The 26,625-nt window shown below is 37.7% G+C and overlaps 1 protein-coding gene across 4 annotated transcripts in view; it reads left to right on the top strand.

Moving 5' to 3' along the window:
- RRAS2 (RAS related 2) overlaps nucleotides 1–25,055 on the top strand; it is a 79,646-nt gene extending 54,591 nt beyond the window's left edge. For all 4 annotated transcript variants that reach the window (XM_045371533.2, XM_065528480.1, XM_074014224.1 and 1 more), the window contains 5 exons: nucleotides 8,039–8,126; nucleotides 9,034–9,136; nucleotides 9,319–9,427; nucleotides 21,268–21,386; nucleotides 23,553–25,055. In XM_045371533.2, coding sequence (XP_045227468.1) covers nucleotides 9,069–9,136; nucleotides 9,319–9,427; nucleotides 21,268–21,386; nucleotides 23,553–23,640 — 384 coding nt within the window. In that variant the 5' untranslated portion in view covers nucleotides 8,039–8,126; nucleotides 9,034–9,068 and the 3' untranslated portion in view covers nucleotides 23,641–25,055. The remainder of the gene's footprint in view (nucleotides 1–8,038; nucleotides 8,127–9,033; nucleotides 9,137–9,318; nucleotides 9,428–21,267; nucleotides 21,387–23,552) is intronic.
- The last annotated feature ends 1,570 nt before the right edge of the window (nucleotides 25,056–26,625 follow it).

Here is a 26,625-nt window from a genome sequence, read left to right on the forward strand (position 1 = left end):
CATGGAAACCCCAGAGATCGAGGGTTGGGGTTGTAAATGGCCAGGTCTCACTTAAGTTCTGGGAATTGAGTATGGAGGGCCCTCATGAAAAAGTTGATATGAACGTCACACTTAATTGGTGTGGCCTTTTGACACCCCCATAGTTTTTCCCACTCCTTCAGTTCCCACCCTGAAGGAGCCAGAGATGGCCTGTTGTGGGTAGAAGAGATGCAGAGAGCAGTGAGAGAGAGATGATGACAGGATCCCCCACATCCCCCAGCCCAACGAGACTTCTCAGCTCCATCAAGGAAGGGGAGAAGCTTTAATTTAGATGAGTATTGATTACTGCAGTTAAGACAGTTGTTGAAACTGTGGTATTCTTGAGGCTGAAGGATATTTAAACTTTTTTTTTTTTCTTTTTTGTGGAGATGGGGTCTCTCTATGTCACTGAGGCTGGTCTCAAACTCCTGGGCTCAAGCAATCTTCCTGCCTCTGCCTCCCAAAGTGCTGGGATTACAGGCATGAACCATTGCGTTTGGCCTAAATATATTTATAGTCAAAGAATGATTTTAAAAAATGATGAGACTTGCCTTAGATTTCACTCAGGAATAAGGAAAAACTTTCCCAAGGAAGGGCTTGGAGGGAAAGTCTTATGCTTATACACTTTGAATTTAACTCAATGTATCAGTTATTCATACATTCACTTACACACATACATGAAAAGATAAGCAATTGTAAAAGGAAATTGTAAGTATCAATTATATAGTATACATTGAGCTTGGTATATGTATTTTCTAAATCACAACTTATTACTAATAAGACAGAAGTTGAGAAAAATCCAAACTGTTGTCACTTTATGAGTAAGAGAATATTGAGATTATTTTCTGGTTGGAGTGTTGAAGGCATTGTATAGAAAGCAAGATGTGATTTGGGCTTTATTAGCTATAATTTATTAAGGGCATCTGTTGTGCTTTGTACACCACATAGACATAGAGTATTTTTTAACTTTTCACAACAATCCTGCAAAGTTGGTGTGATTTTCATTTCATAGACAAGGAAACTGAGGTTCAAACAGGTTAAGTGAGCTGCTCTAGTTTCTCACAGCTGGCAAACTGATAGAACTGTGTCCGGGTCTGTTTGACTTACACCTCAGACTCCCTCAATTCTGCTGCCTCCCTAGGCAGCCCCACACACCAGAGATACAGTGGTGGAACTAGGGATAGGATAACTTAGCCAGCGCTTCTGTCCTGGAAGAGGAGAATGGAGGCTACATAGCAGTCACTGGGGACCTGTGGCCCTTAGATCCTGAGGGGCAACTTTGTGAGCTTCCCCTTGCCCACTGGGAGTGGGAGCAGCTCCCTGGCAAGTTTTTCCTTTTCCCTTATAATTTTTTCGGTGCCACATCTGAAGTGGGCATTGGAATATGCCTTCCCTAAACTAGCCGTTCTTGCCCTTTTCTGTTGAGGAAATGGAGTTAGAGATGTGTTAGTCAGTTTACCCAAGGACTCAAACAACTAGCAAGTAGGGATGGCTTCTGGATTTGGATTTCAGGCTGTCTGACTCCAGAGCCCTTGTGTTTTCTTCTTTATCATGTTGTCACCAGTAAAGATATAAATGCACCTATTAATAGGAAGCAAGTTAATGAAATCTCATGTTTTAGTTTATCATAATTTAAAAAACATAGTACGTGTTTTATGGATAGATGTAATAATAGGGAAATGCTGTCTTAAACTGGAGGGGAGCAGAGAAGCACAGAATTTTGCCTCTAGAATGTTTCATGACCTGATATCTGTGTGTAGTATGGGGGTAAGGGGTGAGCTGAGCAGGAGCCCAAGAAGGAGAAGAAAAGAAAGTAAATTTGTTAGTCTTTTTTTTTTTTTTTTTGGGAGGTGGGTGGGAGGGTACAGTTACTCCTTTATAGGCCAATAAGGGAATGAGAAATTTGAAATTTTATGCATTTTATTTATTTATTTATTTTTATTTTTGAAACAGAGTCTCGCTCTGGAGTGGAGTGCAGTGGCGAGATCTTGGCTTACTGCAACCTCTGCCACCCGGGTTCAAGCGATTCTCCTGCCTCAGCCTCCTGAATAGCTGGGACTACAGGTGCCTGCCACCATGCCCTGCTAATTTTTTTATTTTTAGTAGAGATGGGGTTTCACCATGTTGGCCAGGCTGGTCTCGAACTCCTGATCTCAGGTGATCCACTCGCCTTGGCCTCCCAAAATACTGGGATTATAGGCATGAGCCATGGTGCCTGGCCTATGGATATGTCACTTTCAATGGGATCAGTGGAAGCAGGAATGGAAGATGAGTGTGAGTGTGTTTTATTTTCAGAGAGGCAGATTAGCAACGTGATTTGATGTTTAAGCACTAAGCAGGTCACTTTACTTCTCTGACAAAGTCCCTGTCCTCATGGAGTTTCTAGTTGGGTGGGGGAAGAAATGGACAATAAAAGTAAAAAATAAAAGATAAAGTAGATAAGATATATGTGGTTTTGAGAGAAAAGGAGGGAGGGAGAAAAGAGGGATGGGGAAAAGAGAAAAAAAAACCTGGAATATATTCTGAGCAAGAAAAGCTGTCAGCCTTCTACATGATGTAGTCTTGAGTAAGGTGAAAGCTCAGGGTTAAAAAAAGATCACTGTCTCTTTCCTTATGTGCTACCACCAGATTTAGAAAAAATTAATTTTAATATGAAAATTATCAAATATATACAAAAGTTCAGAGAACCTACAACCATATACACAGTGCCCAGATTCAGTATTTTTCAGGGTTTTCCTACACTTGTTTTGTCTGTTTCTGTCCTCTCCTCTCCTTTTCCCTCCCCCTTTCTGTACCCTATGGTTTTAGAGAACTCCTACGACTTTCCTGAGAATGATGCTGTGCTCAGAACTGCCCTGCATTTGTTTACAGCTCCCCAGTGGTACCTTAGATCTAGCCTATCCTTTTTCTATGCAAGGGTGGTAGACTTAACGAGTGTGCTGGATTCACTGAGTTTCCTAGAATTTCCAGTAAATTACCAGTCCCAGTGTGTAGACCAGGCACCACTATGTGGCAGTGTTTGGGAACTACACTTTCACCAATAGCTTGGTGTCAGGAGAAAGTGAGTTGTCACTCCTTACCACTGAATGCTGAAGGGCAACTCATCCCCTTTCCTCTCCTTCCTTCCTTCTTTTCCTCCCTAATGTAGCTTCTTTGAATGGGGAGATACTGAGTTGGCAGTTCTCCTTAGGAGGCCAGCCCAAGCTTCTGTTACGTAATCTAGTGGCATGTAAGCAGGATTATCCTGCTTATCCCAGCATAATATTATACTTTGGCATTATTAGGGGCTTCTGACAAACTTACCCAGATCAATTTTTTTTGGAGGGGGTGGCGTTGAAACAGGGTCTTGCTTCGTTGCTCAGGCTGGAGTGCAGTGGTGCCGTCATGGCTCACTGCAGCCTCATCTTTCTGAGCGCAAGCAGTTCTCCTACCTTAGTCTCCTACCTTAGCCTCCTGAGTAGCTGGGACTATAGGCGTGTGCCACCACACCTGGGTAATTTATGTTTTGTAGAGATGGCGTTCTTGCTATGTTGCCCAGGCTTGCCAGACCAGATTTTATCTCTGTCTGAATGTGATAGCGTCACTAATCCTAAATGTTTCTCTGAATCTCCTGACAACTTTAAAGAAACTGAAGTTCATTTGCCCTTCTATACTACCAGGAAGGCATGCTGCCCTTTGAATGGGGGTATTCCTTGTCTTTTGACTAGGATCCTTCTGCACACACCCTTTCATGTCTATCGGGAAACGTGTGCTCTCTCCATCCTCCACCCTTCCTTTCCCCTCATTGTACTCTTGAGCCCTTGGGTCCACCCTCTTTCCCTATCTTTGCCTGAACCTTTACTGTCTAGCTCAGTGCAATACTGTGCTGTTTTTTTTTTTTTTTTCTCTCTTTCTGCTACAGAACATCCTTTCTGGGATGTAGTTGGTAACTTTTTATAACTTCAGGAGAGAGACTGTTTTCTTTTCTGGCAAATTGCTGAGGCTCTGTGTTTATAAGTGAACGCACACATAGTTCTGTACATAACGTTCCTAACTTATCTTGCCTTCTGAACAAGCATGGTATTGGCACTTCGTGCTGTTTCTGTTCTTTGTCTTGGGTATAGATTTAAAATGCCCCAATCCCTCTTGCCCCCAGTAATAGCTCAACTACTGATTGTTGTATAAAAGGCACTGGGCTCTGAAGGTAGAGACCTTGTCTTTATGGAGTTCTTAGTAGGTGCTGCATACATGATCACTGAACAAATGAGTGAGTGCAATCAAGAGAGCAAGGACAATTGGCCGAAGGGTTTCAAGTAGTGGGAAATGGGGCTTTGCATGGTGAACAACACAGATCAAACTGAAGGGCTTTGCATACTACGTAAAGACTGGAGGGCTTTGCATACTACGTAAAGAAACGATGGAATCCTGTAAGCAGCAGGGAGCCATTTAATTTATATATTCTCTAGAGGTATTCATATATGTACAAAAAAGTGTACAGATCTTAAATGTACAGCTTGATGGGTTTTTACTTACGTAAATTACCGGTGTAGTTGCTCCTCAAATCCAGAGACTATTTCCAGAACCCCAGCTTTCATCTTGATTCACAGTGTTTGGATATCAAGTCCCAGAGGTCATGTAGTTGGTCTGAAGTGTAACTAGGACTGGAATTATTACAGCTACTCCTGAGCTTAGCAAATCTTTATACTTGAGTAAAAAACACTAATTCAGACCGTTTAACTGCATGACAAAAATAAGTTATTATTATGGTTAACATTTATTAATCAGCATGCCTTGGTACTTCATATGCATTACTTCATTTTACCTGCTTCACAGGATTTTGTTTCTATCTCTGTTTTATAGATGCTAAAGATTAGACATGTAAAGTGATTTGCCTTAGGTCCCACAGCTAGAGAGTAGCAGAGTTAGAATTAAACCCAGGACTGTTCATCACTGGGACTGATTACTTGTTGGTGATCTGTTGCCTCAAATATCTGGTACCCAAGTTTAACAAAAATGTTGCCTTTTTGGTGGGAGATGATGCTTGTATTTGTTACCTGCACACAGTGAATGCTCTTCTTAGGGATATTCTGACCTGTCTTGTTAGAATTTTGAGAGGGAAAGAGGTTTTTGATTCTATGATAGTTCCCAGAGTGATGTTTCGTTGGAGGAGGAATCTTCCAATGTGGATGGCTCCACAATTTACGTATAGCAAGCAGATGATGGTCTCTGTAGACAGTTTGAAGATAGGACACAGCAGAGATTCGATGTGAACCTAAATATCCAAAAATCCCAGCAATTAATTTGTCTTAAAAATTAGTATGAGTGGAATAGATGCATGTAGCAGTATGGCAAAATTCTTGTAATACTAAGATTGTGTTTCAAGAGTTAAGACATCCAAAGAAATGTTCATAGCTAGTAGAGGTAAAACAGTTTGTTATACTGGACTTCAAAGTTGTAACAGTCTTTTATACAACAATCAAACCAACAATCTTTTGTACATGCTTATATCTTAATCTCACAATGCCAAGAACTGTCACATTTAAAGAATTCTAGTTACTGTGCATGGCTTAGACATTTGTAAAAAATGTATTTAACATTTGTTTATTATATTTTAGGCCAAATTGGTAGGGACAGTGTAGCACTTTTAGGCATCAACTGGGAATAGTCAGTGAAATTCAGGTTTTACAAGATATAAAAGCATGGCATATGGGGAAACATGTTTCAAGAACGAATCTTAAAAAGTACAGAGCATGCTTTATCCAATTTGCTTGTGAAAGACTGCTGATTCCTGTTTAGAATAGTGGATATAGAGAATATTGTTGCCAGTAAAATTTGTTTACTTTTTGAAGTGGCATGGGTGCCAAAAAGTAAGATCATGATTGTTTTGATACCTGCTTATTTATTTATTTTTTTAGGCTAGTTAAGTGAATTGATACTTGTTTATTTTTAAATGGTGATGGAGTAGTGGAGGAGATGGCTTCCTACTAAAAGTTACTGCTATTGGTAAACATTTCTTTTACAAATTTTGTTCAGTAAAGCATGCATTTAAGTGAAATATCAAAAAAGAAATAGGATTATTGATATTCTATAATCACAGAATATAGGAATTCTGTGATTAAACATTTTAATTTTAACTTAAAAAAATTTTTAAGAGGGTGTTATTCTGTCTCCCAGGCTAGAGTGTAGTGTGACATGAGCATACCTCACTGCAACCTCGAACTCCTAGCCTCAAGCAATTCTTCTGTCTCAGCCTCCAGAGTAACTAGGACTACAGGTGTACACCACCACATCTGGCTAAGTCTTACATTTTTTGTAGAGATGCGGTCTCACCTTGTTGCCCAGGCTAGTCTGGAACTCCTGGGCTCAAGTGATTTTCACAAAGTGTTAGGATTACAGGCATGAGCCAGCATGCCTGGCTTTAAAGTTATTCTTAAGACTTAAATAAAATGTGGAAAGTGTCCTTCAAAAAAAATATGTAAAGTCATGGTATCAGGCAGATTAGTATATCTCCTCCCAAAACCAGGGGGTTCTTTTCTCTCCTGTTCCGAGTGCTTATTTCTGAGTAGCTCTCTGGTGTTTGCGTAGGTCACCACAACTGTTGGGTCGCAAGAGCCAGGAACCGTTGCCTGAAGAAGGCTAAACACCCTTGGTGCTGGTTCCTAGCATTAAGCTGTCTCCTTCCAAATCATTCCTTCAGATTTTGTAATGAGCCAGTGGGAAAAATGGGCTTTGAGGAAGTCTGTCCAAAGTAGATCAAAGGAGATACTCAGAACAAAAGGAGGATAATGTTGGTGTCCTAGTTAGTGCCCTTCTGTAAAAAGAGGGAAAGGTACTTTCTCAGATTATTGTTGTTTTCTTTTTTAATCCTTTTTCTTTTTTGGAAACAGGGTCTCATCCTGTCACCAAGGCTAGAGTGCAGAGTGATATGATCATGGCTCACTGTAGCCTTGACCTTCTGGGCTCAGGTGATCCTTTCACCTCAGCCTCCTGAGTAGCTGACTTTTTAAAACCCTTTTAAAGAAAACTGGTATGTAGGCTGAGATTCTTCCCTTCTTACTTGGATACTTTGTCCGCCCCTCTTTTTTTTCAATAGTTGGGAGGGTTTGATCAAAGAAGAGAGGAATAGAATATAAGATTTTAAAAAAAGCAAAAAAAGGTGTCACTGAAAGAATAAGTTTGAGGTTCCTACAGATGAAAAAATTTCAAAATGATATTTTCTTATAGTACATAAGAGTTGAAAGAGGAATAAGACAAAGTGTGAGAAAAGAAAGGTATAAGACGAAATGTTCCAGGCTTCTTTGTGTTGTCTCCATTTCTTTCCAGCTACTTGTCTTCTTAGGACTGATGATTATAATCAGGTTGCTAATTCAAATAGGTCTGAATTATAACTTACTGTGTTTTCTAATTTTTCTAGAGTTTGAGATCTAGATTCTTAACCTTAAATAATTACAAAAAAAGTTGTAGATCTTTTGCAATCTTGCATATTTCAGATATGAACATTTAGAGATACCTAGTAGCTTTTCTTCACGTGAAAGTGCTCATAAGAACATTTGGTGGGGAATTGACATATAGGGTAAACTCTAGTACCTTGAAAATGTTTTGATTAGTTCTGGGTAAGTAGAATTTGTTAAGCAAAGTAACATTGGTAGGCAGGTAATCATAAATTTTATTTTTTATTCTATTTATTTTATTTGTTTTTATTTTTGAGACAGGATCTTATCCTGTCTCCCAGGCGGAATACAGTGGCACAGTCATGGTTCATTGCAGCCCCTACCACCTGGGCTCAAGTGATCCTCCCATATCAGCCTCCCAAGTAGCAGAGAATACAGGGACACACCACGTCAGCTAATGTTTTAATTTTTTAATTTTTTTTTTTTTTTTTTTTTTAAGAGATAGAGTCTTGCTGTGTTGCCCAGGCTGGTCTCAAACTCCTGGCCTCAAGTGATCCTCCTCCCTCAGCCTCCCAAAGCACTAGATTTACAGGTGTGAGATACCATGCCTGGCCATAAATTTTAAAATAAGGTTTTTTCTTTTCTTGCAGTCCTATTTTGTAACAGATTATGATCCAACCATTGAAGATTCTTACACAAAGCAGTGTGTGATAGATGACAGAGCAGCCCGGCTAGATAGTAAGTAAACTTCCTTTTTTTGATAATTTCTATATCATATATTTTAAAAAAGTAAGCTCTGATGTTTTGCTATGTTAAATATATTTGAAATATTAGATGATCTGGAATATTAGCCCATGTCATTTGTAAGTTTTGATTGAAGAGTCCGCAAAATGGGTAATTTAAATATTCTTCAGTAAATGAAAAGTAAAACAATATTTGTACTGATCTTGTTCTAGTGAAACTAGTCTCATTACAGTTTGTTGAAGTTGATTTTATTGAGGCAACTGGAAAAAACCTGCCAGGTCTCAACTCTTCCTACCTTTTGGCAAAGGTTAAAATGGATGAAGTGAATATAGAAAAGGTTTGATATTTGTCACTTAGAATTTATAGCACAGAGGCTTTAACAAATACTGTTTGTGTCTAAACATCCCACCTCTCCACAAGGAAAGCCCTATTCTTCTAATATGTGTGATTCTTTTATTTGCAGAGATCAAAAATTACATTAGCACCTGCACTAAGTATGGTATTGGGGGATGGTGGTTATAACTCAGATTTCTTTATTGAATTTACACGTATCTTTTTCAGTTTTTTCCATGGAGGGGATAAAACATTCAAGTGATTTTAGAGGCTACTTGACTCTATCTGATTAAATGTATTTATATTTTTAAGCTTCTAGTTAGTATGCTAATATATTCTAACCACAAAGTCAATCAGTACTGATGAAGATAAACTCTGTAACTGTCTGCCATTAGAATATATTTGTCTTTAGTATTAAGAATAAAGTACTAAGAAAGGAATGCCATTTCTATATTATACCAAGTATGAGGCTCTCTAGAGGACCCATATTAATTGGTCTTGCCCTTGTGGGGAAGCAGTTTATAAAATGAAAGCACAAGTATAATTACATTTGTTGTTTTTTCTGTAGTTTTGGATACAGCAGGACAAGAAGAGTTTGGAGCCATGAGAGAACAGTATATGAGGACTGGCGAGGGCTTCCTGTTGGTCTTTTCAGTCACAGATAGAGGCAGGTTTGTACCATATTAGAATGTAGATCCACTGTTTTTGTCAAGATCACTAGACTTTATTGAATTTGGACTTTTTGTTTTTATAGAAAAAGGAAAAATAAAGTACTAAATGGGGCATGAGACTTGCTGAATTCTGATACTTGACCAAATTGATTAATTTGTTTTTGATTTTTTTTTTTTTTAAGTTTTGAAGAAATCTATAAGTTTCAAAGACAGATTCTCAGAGTAAAGGATCGTGATGAGTTCCCAATGATTTTAATTGGTAATAAAGCAGATCTGGATCATCAAAGACAGGTGAGAAGGAATTTCACTGTTGGGAAACCAATTGTTTGTAATCATGTAAGTGAACTGATAGATTTAAGGAAATAATTGAAAGTCTGGTTAAAAAAAAAAAAAAAAAATACTGTGCTCCATGCCACTTAAGTGTTTATAGCTGAGTCTGGCACAGTGTATTTACAGAAGTCACAGCGGGTAAAAAAAAATAGAAAGGACGTAGATTTGGGGAAATTAAAATTTCTTATTTTCAAATAGTTTTTCATAAAATTTTGTAAGACTTTATAAGCCTGCAAATGTTTGAACTAGCTTCATTCACATGTAATAATTTCTTGGATTACATCCAAAACTCTAACTTAGTTGAATAATTTCAAAGTTACCACTAAAGGCCTAAGTTATTCAGTGTTAATACTAAATTAACTTCATGTAGAGAATGGCTTTCATTTATATTACAATATTTGGATTTTTTCTAAGTCACTTTAATGACTGAATTTTCTATTAATTCTTTACATTGGCTAGCTCTAACACTTTGGTAACATTTAATAAAATAATATTTTTAGTATTTAGTTTGCAGGCTAATTTATTCTCACTTGTTTCTTTACCCACTTACTGAAATTTTATTAGTTAAAACAATGTTTTGGTGACATTGTACATTCACCTTTTTTGTGGAGGAGGGGAACAAGGTCAGTTGTATATTAATGTAGGCTGTTCATTTGTATTAGTCCGTTCTCATGCTGCCAAAAGGACATACCCAAGACTGGGTAATTTATAAAGGAAAAGAGGTTTAATGGATTCGCAGTTTCATATCTCTGGGGAGACTTCACAATCATGGCGGAAGGCAAAGGAGGAGCAAAGGCGGCAGGCAAGAGTGTGTGTGTAGGGAAACCGCCCTTTTTAAAACCATCAGATCTTTTGAGACTTATTCACTACCACGAGAACAGGATTGGCGAAACTACCGATGATTCAATTATCTCCACCTGGTCCCTCCCACGACACGTGGGGATTATGGGAACTACAGTTAAAGATGAGATTTGGATGGGGACACAGCCAAACAATATCAATGATATATATATATATATATATATATATATATATATTTTAAGGTCTTTCGTCTCTATCCCACATCTGAACTGTATTTTTTAAATTGTTTCTTTTGCTGGTATTTAAGTATTCTTGTTTTTATATTATGTTGTGTTTACAGATTCTTAGGATTTTGTTGGAAAAGTGCAAACATCAGGAAAAATTGGTTGATAAACAGCTTTGAGGGCAGCCTTCTATTTTGTAACTGTCTGATTTTAGCTGTGTACATAAAATTTTATTGGCATACCAGATTTCAAACACTGACTTAAGGGAAAATGATATATTATCCTAATGCTAAGATTTGGAAATGTTCACTGATGAAACTTGGTATAGAATAAATTTTCCTGCTAGGTCTTGTGCAAATCTGAGTTATAAAGTTAGGGTGAAAACATTTCTTCTTCATTTCAAATGAATATAAACCATTTGAAATAATTAAGAATATGGCATTGCTTGCATTATAAACCTAGCATAGACAGTTCATCTATTTTTTTTAGATTTAATTTTGTTTTTTTTTAGACCATTTCCTTGAGGTTTCTAAACCGGATTATATTTATTGATGTTGCCCAGTGGACCCTGCCTGTGGCTCTTCTCAGTTCTTTCTAGTACTAGAAACTCTATATGTCACTGCATCTGGGAAATAATGGCAAAGTAGACGTGCATTGAAGGAGTTCTTTTCCCTATCTCTCGCTGACTTCTGCCTCACCCCTATATGCTTCCTGCCCTGAATATAGAAATAGGATCTTTCTCAAACCTTCTCATGGTGGTAGCTCCAGTAAAGGGATAGGTAGGAGACCTAGGATAGGTGGAGATCTCCTGTAGGGTAGGCAGTGGCAGATTAGGGAGGGAAGGAGGGTGTATACCCACTAGAACCCAAAGAAGCTCTGCCATTATCAGCTGGGTCTATATGAGTTATTTTTAAGTTGTCTATATACCAGATTGAGGATCCCTAGCCCAAAAATCTGAAATCTGAAATGCTCCAAAATCTGAAACTTTTTGAGAGCCAACATGATTCCACAAGTGGAAAATTTCACACCTGACCTCATGTGATGTCACAGTCAAAACACAGTCAAAACTTTGTTTCACGCACAAAATTACTTAAAATATTGTATAAAATTATCGTCAAGCTATGTGTATAAAGTATATATGAAAAGTAAATGAATTTTGTGTTTAGACTTGGGTCCCATCCCCAAGAAACATCATTATGTATATGCAAATACTGTATTCTAAAATCAAAATATTCCAAAATCCCAAACACTTCTGGTCCCATGCATTTTAGATAAGGGATATTCAACCTGTATTGGAGATTGCCAGAATGTGGTATGCAATTCCCATCTGTCTGCAGACAGTCAACATATTGTGGCACTGGCTTTGTTTGTATGTCATTGGATTATAATTTTTTTCATGGAATTTTTTTTACTTTTTGTAAAAGTAATAGATTCTCAGAGTAAAAAAGTGGGAGAACATACAGGAAATGATTTCCTTATTTCGGTCACCCTAAAGATACGTAGTGTTAGCTTTTGGAGTAAGTTATTTTGTATTTTGTATTTATTTTTCCATCTAAACCATATAAATAGTCATAAATTATGTATATCCTGAAAAGCTTAGATGTATATATATCCAAGGGAGAAATGCAAGTGCCTAAAATCCAATTGCTTAGTTTTCTGCTCATTTATATGGCGTCTACTCTCTGAAGGATAGACACAAAGAAAAGTTTTATTTTTCCTTATGCTTTTTTTTTCCTTTGCACCTGTACTCAGGCATGTTGACTACTCTCAGTTTAATGTCATGACCACTGATCTTTATGGGCCTTTAGTGCTGACTGGAAATCCTACATTTCCCTAGTCCACTTATTTCCCATTTGTTTGGATAATTTTTACATACTTTCTCATTTTCTTCAACCTGTAACACTTTCTTCTCTTTCCTCACTCTTGGCTGATAATGCGTATGTTTTCCTGTTTCTGTGAGAAATTTGTACATGTCCTTACCTCCATATCTACTAACCTGAGTGCTCAGGTACCCCATGAGGTTCACTTCCCTCCACTTACATGGATAAACTGTTCATCTGTCTATGAACAACTTCTCTACCAGACACTGGATCCTGTTCCTTCTCACCAGCTCATGGACTTTACCCCAGCAGTTGTTCTATTTTAGATGAACATTCCTACATGATCATTCCCATCAGCATACAACATGCTACAATGTCTTTTATCTTTAAAACAAAAAGACTATAGCACAAACTTTTAATCTCACATTCCCCTCTGAGTATGTTTTTTCTGCCCCTCTTTAATAGCAAAACTCCTAAAACTTCAACTTTCTCTACTTTTTCTCCTGCCGTTCTTGATTGTACTGACATCAGGGATTCAGTGCCACTGTCAGTATCACTAATTGGGCAAATGTCAGTGACGTTTGACATGGTTGATCACTCCCTCCTTTTTGAAGCACTTTACTTGGCTCTGAGATAGTATTTCCTGCTCCTCCAGCCTCCCCAATGTCCTTTGTTGGTACTACTTTGTCTCCTTGTCTCTCTAAAGTGTCTTGGGCTCTGAATGTGCAAAGGCAAACATACCTTATCTCCTACCCTTGAGGGGCATGCTGTTGAAATTGAGATGCTATAGTAAGAGGTTTTTACCTTTTTTTTTTTTTTTTTTTTTTCCTGAAACAGGTCTTGCTCTGTCGCCCAGGCACAATCTCGGCTCACTGCAACCTCCACCTCCCGGATTCAAGCGATTCTCCTGCCTCAGCCTCCTGAGTAGCTGGGCTTACAGGCACGGGCCACCATGCCCAGCTAATTTTTTATATTTTTAGTAGAGATGGGGTTTCACCATGTTGGCCAGGCTGGTCTCAAACTCCTGATCTTGTGATCCGCCGCCTTGGCCTCCCAAAGTGATGGGATTACAGGCGTGAGCCACTGCGCCCGGCCGGTTTTTACCTTTTTAAAGTCTCTTCACAATTAAAGGTGTTGGTCTATGTCTTGACACACTTACGTGTTCTACCAAGTCAACTTGGACAGGCCACAGGGACGCTGTAAAAGCTTCTTTCCCCCTGTTCAGAGATGTTTATTTTTTGTCATATCTAGGTTCTTAGTAACCTGTCTGGCTTGCTCTCTGTTGCCGACGCAGCTTGTTTTCTTATACCTTTGTCTTAGACATGATCCTTTGTAGTTTCTTTACCTTCTAGCATATTTTCTTGTAGAAAATAAATGCCAGTTCTCCTTGTTCTTTGAATTTGTGGGTCAGTACTGGCCATTTCTACCACTGGCTCCTGAGATTCTGAACCCCACCAGGGAGGGGAGATCATCCAGAAGAGGCTTTGCTTGCTTGCTTGTGGCCTCTGTATCTGTGGACTGGGTTGCTTCTTTCATCCTTCTATCCATTCATCCAGTATTTATTGAACACCTTTTCTAGGCAGTGATGATGAAGCAGTAGACAGAATAGTCACTGAGGTTTACGTGAAATAAAAAGAGATCTGTAGAATTTGTATGGTTTTTTAGTGTTAACAGCCATCTGGTCCCTTAAGATATGCCAGTCATTTTGTTTATTCTGCTAAAGGTGTAGGAAGAAAACATAGGTAAATGATTTGCTTACCTTTGCTGAAATATGAAAGTAGGTAAATGTAGCAACACTTGAACCTGAAATTTAATACCACAGTATTTTGGCTTAGACAGTGGAATTTCATGATATATCTGATTTCAAGTTCCTTGTCCTCAACTCAACCCTGTCTAGAGATCAACTGTTTTTGCTTTTTTGTCTTTACCATCTTTCTCCTGGTTTACCTTGGTTGTTCCCTCTTTTTCCCCTGCTTTTTAGTTGCTTAATTATTAATCGTAACTGTTAATTTGAGAAAATAACTCATTAAACGTAAAATGATAGCTAAATATATCAATCCAGACTCCCATCTGTCAGTACTTTTGACCACACTGTGCCCCCTACAGCCTCCTAGGAAAAAGAACCCCTGCTTCTCAAATAATAGAGGGTCTTAACCACATATGGCCTTATCTGTGCCTTACATGCATCTAGAAGGGCAAATTTAGATGGTGAATGTAGGTGTAGGCACTATGAGGGCTTCTCGGTTTTGACAGGTCAATTTTGTTCAGGCTTTATTGTTAGCATATAGAACAGAGATATGTACTAAATAAATATTTGTTGAGTAGATGAATCTGGGTGCCAGTGAGTTAAGATGTGATATTAATATGATGATTCTTTTTACATAATAAATATTTGTGAAAACAAGTTTTGCTTCTGTACACTTCATTAACTTGACATAACTCTGAGTGCTGCAAATGTAGTTTATTCAGTTTGGAAATATGTAGTACTAGATGAGCTCATACATATTATTGTGAACTGCTGCTGATACTTAATTGTGTTTTTGAACTGAGTCTTACTGGAAGCTCCCAAATGTAGTTCTGTGAATTTGTTGCATCAGATTTGCACTGGTTATTTAAAACGAAACATGTCTGGAAAGTGCTTAAATCTACCAAATCAGAATATCCAGGAGATGAGGCTTAGTATTTGGTGTCTTTGTGAAATTATCTGAGTCGAGGAACCTCTAGGAAATACTTACTTGTGTAGCTTTCTTCAGTTTTCTTTTGATTTCTAAATTCCACAGTGCTATGGCTCCTTTTTATCTTTTATTGTTTGCTTTGGTGATGGCAATGCTATTTCTACTTAGTCAAAAGTATGCGGAGTCAGTGAGCTCACAAGCATGTGGTTAGAGATTTCTTCACCAGAAATGTATGTATGAATTTGCTGGCTTTGTTTCCTGGAAGACAGTGATGTGAAACCATGCTTTAAAAACAAATAAATCGCTGCACGTGGTGACACACACCTGTGATCGCAGCACTTTGGGAGGCCAAGGCCGGCAGATCCCTTGAGCCCAGAAGTTCAAGACCAGCCTGGGCAACATGGCAGAACCCTGTCTCTACTAAAAATAATAATAATAAAAAAAGGCACGTGCCTGTAGTCCCAACTACTCAAGAGACTGAGGTGGGAAGGTCACATGAGCCTGGGAGGTTGAGGCTTCAGTGAGCTGTGACCATGCCATTGCACTCCAACCTGGGTGACAGAGTGAGACCCTGTCTCAAAACAAAACCAAATAAAACAAAAACAAGTGAAGCACATAACCCTAGCAGGGTTGAATTACATTATGCATGATGGGTAGGACAAGGTATCTTTTTGAGCAGAAAAACTAGTGGAAAAATTCTAAGTACATATATTTCCTTCCCCCAATCATATTTACCCCAATAAAGTAAGTAATTTATTGAGATTTCTTTTGCTTTGTGTGTGTGTGTGTGTGTGTGTATATATATATATATATATATATATTTTTTTTTTTTTTTTTTTTTTAACTTAAGAATGTACCTATTTGATTAGTCGTACACCATTTACTTAACGTGTTTATTTATTTAGCTGCTAAGCACACTTCTAAGTTTTGGATGTACAAAGAGAAGCCTGTCTTAACTTCCTAGCCTCAGAGGACATGATGACGTGGTGAAAGAACAAGAAAACCAAACGAAAAATGTTACTGTGGTGTTGTTAGAGAATTGTCAGTGGTAACCAGAGGGTATGATGGGAGCTCTGAGAAGGTGCTTCCAAAACAGTACCAACACTTAGGGGCAAGTTTCATTGCTCAGGTCTTGAAAGGTTAGTGAGGAAGAATTTGAGAGTGTAGAGTTGAGAGAGAAGGGATGACATCTGGGAAGATGGAACAGAATTTGTGGCAGCATAGGGGTATTTTATAGGAAGGAATTTCCCATGTCAAATTTTCCTCAAATAGAAATTGTCCTGTCTAAAATTGGTGCGTCTGTGAAGCTTTCTCTGTTTATGCGGCTTCCTTCCTTATTGTTAATTGTTTGGGTAACTTGATCAGTTTATATTTCAAATGCATAGGCCTTGTGGTACATACGTTATTTTGAAGAGAGACAAGGTAAATTTAAAAGTTAGATAAACTTAGATATACCAGTGCTATGTAGAACCTACGTGTTATCCTGTTGGAATGCAACAGGGCACAAATTGTTATGAAGTGTTGGATATATGTATATTGGTGTAATAAACTAATGATACTGTATTTAGGCTGCTAAATTTTTGGAATAGAATATTAAACTGGGAGAACAAACTACCTAAAAAGTTTAGAAGGAACAATACCTTGAGCTCAACAGGGTCAGGAATAATTCATATTCTAACCAGTCAAAGTAGAAAACCTTATATTTCTTGGAGTATTGGATAGTATAACTCAGAAGGGTTTTGTCCCAGTAATGGGGCAAAATTAGCCAAACTAAATGCCTTTCTGGTACCCTATAACAAAACCTAGAACATGACCTGAAAGTATAACATGTTTCCAAATACCTACATCCTGGAAGAACCAGGAATGTGTTTAGGAATACAAAATATCTCATACCCGGTAGGTAAAATTTCCAGCATTCTACTCAGAAATTCCCAGGCATATAAAGAAGCAAGAAAAATATGACACACAATTAGAAAACAAATATTTAATAGAAACAGATCCAGAAATGACAAAGATAATAGAATTAGTGGACAGAGACATTAAAACAGTTATTTTGACTGTTTTTTATACAATCAAGAAGCTAGAGAAAACATGTTAGAGACATGAAAGATGTAAAAAGATCCAAATTAAACTTTCAGAAGTAAAACTATTATGTCTGACATGAAAAATGCACTGGATGGGATTAACAGCAGAAGTAATTGATGAAAATTTCCACGTTTGATGAAAAATATAGACACACATCCAAGAAGCTTAACAAACCCAGAGCACAAGAAATGTGAAGAAAATCATAAGATATATTATAATGAAATTGCTTGAAATCAGTGATAAAGAAAAAAATCTGAAACATAGCCAGACAGAGGGGTTAAAGAGCACATTACATATGGAAGAACAAATAGAAGGATGGCAGGAGTCAATCGTTGTATCTCATTGGAAATAGTGAAGCCAGAAGATAGTGGTGCAGAATCTTTTAAGTACTGATAGCAAAAACTGTCAACTAGAATTCAATACCCACCAAAAATTTATTTCAGAAATGAAGATGAAATAAAGACTTTTCCCAGACATATAAAAAGCGGGATAATTCATCATCAGCAGACCTGCATTATAAGAAATGTGAAAAGATGTCTTTAGGCAGAAGGGAAATGATACCAAATGGAAATCTGAATATGAATCTACAAATGAATACAGAGTACCAGAGATGGTAATTATGTGGATAAATGTAAATTACTCTTACCATAACTGAATATTTAAAGCAAAAATAATAAACACATTGTGAGGTAAAAGTTAATAACAAAAAAGAACAGGAGGGAGAAACATTGTTGTTAACTAGTTTGTTTTTTCTTGAGAGACAAGTTCTCACTGTTTCCCAGACTGGCCTTGAACTCTTGAGCTCAAGTGATCCTCTGCCTCAGCCACCCAAGTAGCTGGGACTTTAGGCACACACCACTGCACCTGGCTTTGTTGTAAGGTTCTTAAACCATACTTGAATTAGTATAGGATCATTTGAATTAGACTGTCATGAATTAAAAATGTATACCATAAATTCTAAAACAGCCACTGAAATAACCGATATATAGTTAATTAACCAACAAAGGAGATAAAATGTAATCATAAAAACAACTGAGCTAACGCAAAAGAAGGTAGAGAAAGAAGACAACTAGAACAAAGAATAGATGATATGGATAGGAAACTAATAGCAAGATGACGCAACAATATCCGTGAGCACATTAAATGTAAATTGTGCAAATGTCTCAGTTAAAAGGCAGATATGTTAGATTGAATAAAAAAACAGGATGCTACAGGAAATCTACTTTAAATACGAAGACACAAAGGTTAAAGTAAAAGAATGGAGTAAGGTATTTATATAGCTACTTTAGTTATCTTCATGATTGCCTGACTAGCAATCATGAAGATAAAAAGTAGCTATATAAATATCAGACAAAGATTTCAGAGCCAAGACTTTACTAGGAATAAAGAAGAGTGTTTCATAATGATAAAGAGATTAATTCATCAAGAGGACATAACAGTTCCAAACATTCGTGATCTAATAGCTTCAATAATCTTGAAGCAAGATGTTGAGAACTACAAGGAGAAATGGACAAATTCACACTTAAAGTCAGAGACTTCAATACCCCTCTCAACTGATAGGAAGGTAGAAAGAAAATCAATAAGGATACAGTTGACTTCAGCAGCAATATCAAACAGCATATCCTAATTGACATTAAGTGTACACTTTATCCAACAACAGTAGAATGCACCTTATTTTGAAATAAGAATGGATCATAAAGCCTCAATAAATTTAAAAGGATTTTAGTCAGACAGTGTGTAGTTCCTGACCACAGTAGAATTCACTTGGAAATTCATAACAGGTATCTAGGAAATCTCCAAATATTGGGAAATTAACATATTCCAACTAACCCTTGGGTCAAAGAAAAAAATGAAAAGGGAAATTACAGAGTATTATGAACTGAATGAAAATTAGAACACAAAATTTGTGGCATGCTACTAAAGAAGTATATATAGAGAAATTTGTAGCACTAAATATTTGTATTAGAACAAAGGTCTGAGTGACCTTTAGGTTCTTTCTTAAGAAATTAGAAGAAAGAGAAAATTAAAACCCATAGTAAGTAGAAGGGAAATAATAAGAGAATGAAAACCAATGAAATGGAAAATAGTAAAACCATAAAGGAAAGAAAAACTGGCGGAGCGTGGTGGCTATTCCTGTAATGCCAACTTTGGGAAGCTGAGGCAGGAGGATTGCTTGAGCCCAGAAGAGCAGTTCAAGACCATCCTGGGTAACGTAGTGAGACCCCACCTCTACCAAAAAAAAAAACAAATAAATAAAAACCCCAAACTGGCTTTTTGGAAGATCAATCAAATTGACAAGATTCTTGCCAGAATGATCAGATAAAAAAGAGAAAAGACACAATATCAGGAATGAGAGCAGTATCTTCACTTTAGATCCTTCAGATGTTTGAAAGATAATACTGTAAACAACTTTATGCCAATAAATTCAGTTAAATGAAATGGACATAGTACTTGTTCTGAAACAAAGTGTTCCAGAACATTGAAGAGGAGAGAAAATTCTTTCCAACTTACGTGAAGCCAGCATAGCACTCAGAAACCCAAACCAGAGGAAAACATAAGAAATCCACAGTCCAATCTCTCTCATGAACACAGATATAAAGATTCTTAATAAAATATTAGATAGAATTTAACAATATATAAAAAGGCAATCTATCACTCAAGGAGAAGTTATTCCTGGAATGGGTTGTTGGTTTGATATTTGAAAGTGAGTCAATATAATTAATCATATTAGCAGACTGAAAAGGATAAATCATATAATTATCTCAGTAGATGGAGGAAAAAACATTTGGCAAATCCACCATCCATTCCTGATGAACACCTTATACAAAGGGAGTAGTGGAGAACTTTGTTAACCTGAGAAAGGACATCTACAAAAAAATTCTATAACTGACAGCATACTTAATGGTGAAAAACTAGCTTTGTTTCTAAGATCCAAAATAGGTCAAGAGTATTCCCCTCACCACTTATGTCATTGTACTGGAGGTTCTAGGTAGTGCACTAATGCTGAAAAAGGAAATAGAAGATACCCACATCAAAAAGCAAGAAATAAAACTGTCTTTATTAGCAAATGACATGGTTATATAGAAAGGCCTGTGGGATTTACAAAAGAACTCCTAGATAAATGAGTTCAGAATGCTTCCAGAGTATGAGATATACAAAAATTATGATCCTATTTTTGTAGTGTAAAAATTATGCCTCATTGAAAAATGACCAAAAGAACATGGTTCTCTGTGGTTGATAGGTTCCTAAATTTTCTTTGATTTTTTTTCCCCCCCAATTTGGCTTTTCTAATTTTTTCATCAAGTGTTTAGTTTTGTGATAATAACAGCAATAAAGGGTATTGTTTTCAGAAATATAATTTTAAGCCCCACTATATAAATGTAAATATAATAGAATTTAATAATTTTTGGTAAACGTCACTATTCAAATCCTTACGTTTAAAACATGTAGGAACTTACATTCATTTATGTTTTCTTATTCTGACCTGCCATTTTATACATCAATCAGCTAATGCCGCCTTTCCTTGATCTCCAAAATTTAAGGCATTGTGAGGGCCTGTAATTGCATTCATAATTCATTTCTCCCCGCGTACTGATGAGTGTCACCTGTGTACCAGTACTGGGGAATGCAAATGATGAGAAGACCTTATGGCCTCTGAAGCTTACACTTTTCACCATCCTCACCTCTTGCCATTTTCTCTCTTTGCTTATTGTATTCCAGCTATATGACACTTCTGTTAGTTCTTGGAAAGCCCATTCACTCTCATGCCTCACACATTCTTGTCAGGGATACTTCTTCACACCCCCACCCTCCGCCCCTGAAATCCATACTCTGTTATCTTCTTGGCTTAAATGTCACTTCCTCAGGGAAACTTTCCCTGATCCCTTGACAGAGTTGTATACTTTAATAGCACCTTACACTTGCCATTCCCAGAATGTATCACTGTTGTATTTAATACTTTTTGTGTCATCTCTAGTTGGAAATATTGTTGTAGGCTAGTATTTCCATCACAGGTATATTCTGCATTGTTCTGCAGAGGTGGGCTTTAGTTTATCTTGAGCTGTTAAGTCTGTTGGTTCATCTTATGATAAAACAACCTGGCCTCTGGCTGAATTATTAGCACAATCTGGGGCCACGATTAGATGGAGCAAATCCAGTTGTTAATAATGTACCATAAACATAACTTGGAATTTCAGGTAACACAGGAAGAAGGACAGCAGTTAGCACGGCAACTTAAGGTAACATACATGGAGGCATCAGCAAAAATTAGGATGAATGTAGATCAAGCTTTCCATGAACTTGTCCGGGTTATCAGGTAAGCAAAACACATTCTAGAAGCATGTTTTAATAAATTAATATTAAATGTTTTTAGCAAGAAAGGATATTTTATATAGAAGTGATTCTTTTTAGGAATTAATGCACATGGTGCATTAAAATTTTTAAGTACATATTCTAGGCACTTCTAGAATATAAAATCCAATTTAATTATGAAGTATAAAGTACACATAGGATTTTGAAAAGAATAAATGCTGCTTCCAAAGGGGGTGATAGTGTGAAGATAGTGATGACAGCAGCTAACTTTTGCATGGTAATCTCTGCCAGCTTCTGTGCTAAATGTTTTACATGTATTATTATATGTAATCCTCACCATAGCCCAATAAATTAAACACTGTTTTATCCTCACTTTCAGAGGAGAAAACAGGAGTACAGAGAAAGAAGTTAAATAGCTTGTTCAAAGTTTAGGTATTAAATGGCAGAACTGGGGCTTTAATTCAAAACTCTGATTCCAGAGCCGGTGCTCCCACCTCATCCCAGGCTGAGAGTAAGCCAGGTAGTAGAGATTCAATAATCCTGCAAGATGTGAAGTATAATGTCCCACACAACAAATAATTTTTCTGTTAGATGCCGTAGGGGGCCCCGTTGGCTTAAAAAGTGTTAACGGGTTCCAAGAGGCTGAAGGTGTTGGGTGAAGTCTGATAGAATTACTAGATATGTTTGTGGGTGAGAAAAATGAAGTTGCTTTAGTGAGTAGGATTTGATTTATTATTTTGGGTCTTGGTGCCTGGCCCCTGTTTCATACTTTGCTCTGTAGATCTGGGAATCTCTGCTAGTTAGACAGTTTGATAGGAATGTGAAGTGGGCTGCCTTTTTTTTTTTTTTTTTTTTTTGAGATTGAGTTTCTCTCTGTCTCCCAGGCTGGAGTGCAGTGGTGTGATCTCAGCTCGTTACAACCTCCACCTCCTGGGTTCAAGCAGTTCTCTGCCTCAGCCTCCCGAGTAGCTGGGATTACAGGTGCCTGCCACCACACCCAGCTAATTTTTGTATTTTTGGTAGAGACAGAGTTTCACCATATTGGCCAGGCTGGTCTCGAACTCCTGACCTCGTGTTCCACCCGCCTTGGCCTCCCAAAGTACTGGGATTACAGCGTGAGCCACCGTGCCTGGGCTTCATATTTATTTTGTATCTAAGGTAAATTGAGACCTGAGCAATGATCTTCTACTTATTAACTCCTTGCCCAGGCATTATCTTTCTGTGAAGGAAAAAAAAGTGAAGGTTATAGCTTTTTCTTTTTTAGTAGTTTGTTAAAAATCCCAGTCCCATTATTTTTTAATGGGTACAGAGTCTCAGTTTTATAAGATGAAAAAGAGATCTGGAGATGGATGGTGATGATGGTTGCACAACAACATGCATATACTTAATACCATCAAATTGTATACTTAAAAATGGTTAAGACGGAAAATTTTATGTTATATGTATTTTGCCCCCTTTTCCCATTCCAGTTCCATTTTAGTGTTAAGCAACTTATGGGGCAGTGCCTTCTTAAAATAATTGTGACTGCCTTTTTGAAATGTTGTCCTTGGTTTTGGTTCTTCGGCTGTCTCCTTATCCATCGGTAATTCAGGAATGAGGGGGGAAGTAAAGGAGGTTTTTTGTTTGTTTTGTTTTTAATGCCAGGAACTATTAGATATATTTTAATATCACAAGATCTTTAATCCTCACAACAGCTGTGAAAGGTAGGTTTCCATTATTCCCCTCTAAAAAACTGAGGCTCAGACTAGGTTAACTAACTTTGTCTAATACTGAATTTAATAAATGGCAGAACACAGATAAGACCTGCATACCTCGTAAGGTTAATTTTATATTGCACTCTAATGATGAATCTTTATTCTTAAGTATACCTTAGAGTCATGGAATTTCAAATTGGGATGGGAACTTAAGAGATTACTGAATCTGGTATCTCATCTGATTCAGGACTCATCCATTAAAGCAACTTCACAGCTCTGCTTATGCTGGTGTTGACGCATTTGTGCCCTTTTTTGGTGGGGGTAGGAAAGAGAGAAATAATATGCTTTGTTCCCTCGTTGAAGTTTAACATTGAAAAGCATATGCCCTTAAAGTGAACTTGTGGAAAAAATAACCTGTGTTTGTAATAGTAGATTACCAAGAAGGCAATTATATTTTAGAATTTTTTATCTTACAGGAAATTTCAAGAGCAGGAATGTCCTCCTTCACCAGAACCAACACGGAAAGAAAAAGACAAGAAAGGCTGCCATTGTGTCATTTTCTAGAATCCCTTCAGTTTTAGCTACCAACTGCCAGGAAAAGCCCTCATCTCCTCCTCCTCTCCTCGGTTTACATCTTGTTGGTACCTTTCTAGCCTTAGACAAATGATCACCATGTTAGCCTTAGACCAAGAAGCTGGCTAGTTCTTTCTGTGAAGCTAATACAATGGTCATTTCCAGACAAATTTAAAGGAAACACTAAGGCTGCTTCCAAGATTATCTGATTCCTTTAAAATATATGTCTATAGACACAGACATGCTCTTTTTTTAAGTGCTTACATTTTAATAGAGATAAATCAGTTTTGGAATCTAAGCTGTTTGCCAAGCTGAAGCCACAGGTTGTGAAATTTTTAACTTTTGGAATCATACTGCCTACTGTTACTCTAAATAGAAATATAGGGATTTTTTTAATGTGAATTTTTGCCTATCTTTAAACATTTCATTGTCAGCCTTTGTTAATCTTAAATACACTGAATTGAATCTACAAAAGTGAACCATCTCAGACCTTTACTGATACTACAACTTTTGTTTTCTGGTGGCCAAAATACCAAAATGCTTATTGTATTTATGGATTAAAAACTGCTCATAAAAACCTGTGTTATTACTCCTACTCTTGAAGATGACAATATTCTACGTGGTCAAATATTTGGACTCATTCAGGACTTAGACATTTCAGTGTACTTGATTTTTTAATTTAACTCTTTTTCACAGCCATGCTAAGGGTAAAAATGAATAATTTCTGTTTGTCTTCCTTTTCGAGTATTTCTGGATAAGGGATTCAAAAAACTAAAACTGTTTTTGTTTGATGTAATATAAAATATGGATTGATCTTTCCAGGGTCAGAGATGATTAATGTTTTTGCTATATACTTTTATACATTATTTTCTTATCAAACTAGTTAACAAGTATTTTTATATGTTTGTATGCAGATATGCTTTCGCAGCATACCTTGTGTATATGTAAAGATAAGTATTTAATTCTCACTGTTCACTTTTAACTGACAAAGAAAAACAAGTGGAAACTACAGAAACTGTGGTAGAACTTTTACTTGCTGGTCTGGTCTTGGTTTTACCCATCTTTGGCCAGTCACATATCTACTCAAGAAAACTTCCCAATAGAGTACAACAGGATGAGACTCTGAAATCAGTTTTAATATTCCCTGCTAGATATTGATTGTTATATGAAGTATTAAGTGTAAGCTTTTAATGGATAATTAGTATAACTGTGGATGGCATCTGATTTTGTTTTTAATTCTGTGGATTGTGTTTAAGCAATTCAATAGTATGTTCCTGATTTTGAGATGCTAAGTGGTATTGCACAGTTGTCACTTTATCAAGTGTGTACAACAGTCCCATGAAGTTTATAGAGCATACCCTTGTATAGCTTCAGGTGCTAGAATTAAAATTGATCTGTTATCACAAGATGATGCTTGATTACTCATTGTGTTAATTTAGTGGTTTCTTAAGGGAACAAGTGTTAGCGAAACTTACTTTAGTAGCTCTATGCCTTTTCTCCAGTGTCTTAGGGTTTGAATCTAAAAGTCAGCATTGGTCATTCAGCAGGTGGAGTGGATGTGAAACATTTGATGTTCTTTGACTTTTTGAATATTTACTTAAGTCCATGTTTCTTAAACCTTTTCTATGAAGTGTTCCTGATAGAGAAATCCAACTGTAGAGGCAGGTGAATACCTACATAGATACCCCTCTGAAGATGAAACTGAAAACAGCTAAAGCCACACACACATTTATTTGAAGACCAGTAAAAATAATATAATTGGCCGGGCATGGTGGTACACACCTGTAATCCCAGCTGAGGCAGGTGGATCACCTGAGTTCAGGAGTTTGAGACCAGCCTGACCAACATGGTGAAATCCCATGTCTACTAAAAATACAAAAATTAGCCGGGCATGGTGGTGGGTGCTTGTAATTCCAGCTACTTGGGAGGCTGAGACAGGAGAATCGCTTGAATTCAGGAAGCGGAGTTTGCAGTGAGCCGAGATCGTGCCATTGCTCTCCAGCCTGGGTGACAGATTGAGACTCTGTCTCCAAAAAAAAAAAAAAAATTATATAATTATACGCTGTACTTGATAGTATAATTATGTCGATATGGAATTATTTTCCAGGTCTTCTAGTACAATTACTGCCCAGGAAGATACCATGTTTATCCTGTGGCCTTTGTTACTGTGGCACTATCATGTATCCTCAGTAGTACTTTCAGTTGGCAAAGTTTGTTTTAGTTAACTTCAGATAACAAAAGATTGCTTACATAATATCCAGATTTAATGAGAAACCCATCTACTTTTATTATCTCACTTCACCTTTTTTCCTCTTTATGCTTTACTTTGGATTATTGTTACTATTTTTTTGAGACGGAGTCTCACTCTGTCGCCCAGGCTGGAGTGCAGTGGCATGATCTTGTCTCACTGCAGCCTCTGCCTACTGGGTTCAAGCAGTTCTCTGCCTCAGCCTCCTGAGTAGCTGGGATTACAGGCGCCTGCCACCATGTCTGGCTAATTTTTGTATTGTTAGTAGAGATGGGGTTTTACCATCTTGGCCAGGCTGGTCTTGAACTCCTGACCTTGTGATCCACCACCTTGGCCTCCCAAAGTGCTGAGATTACAGGCGTGAGCCACCGTGCCCGGCCAGATTATTTTTGTTACTACATCTTCAAGTCCCATCTCCCTCCCTCCCTGTCTGTCTGTCTGTCTGTCTCTCTCTCTCTCTCTCTCTCTCCCCCCCATTCCCCTCCTCTTCCCTGCCTTCCTCCTCCCCTCCCCCTCCCCACTCCCCTTCCCCTCCTCTTCCTTGCCTTCCTCCCCCTCCCCTCCCCTTCCCCTCCCCCTCCCCTTCCTCTTCCCTGCCTTCCCTCCCCCCTCCCCTTCCCCTCCTCTTCCCTGCCTTCCCCCCTCCCCCTCCCCTGCCTTCCCCCTCCCCCGCCTTCCCCCTCCCCCTCCCCTCCTCTTCTCTGCCTTCCCCCTCCCCCCCTCTGCCT

This window comes from Macaca fascicularis, chromosome 14 (assembly GCF_037993035.2).
Source record: "Macaca fascicularis isolate 582-1 chromosome 14, T2T-MFA8v1.1".
NCBI classification, from domain to species: domain Eukaryota; kingdom Metazoa; phylum Chordata; class Mammalia; order Primates; family Cercopithecidae; genus Macaca; species Macaca fascicularis.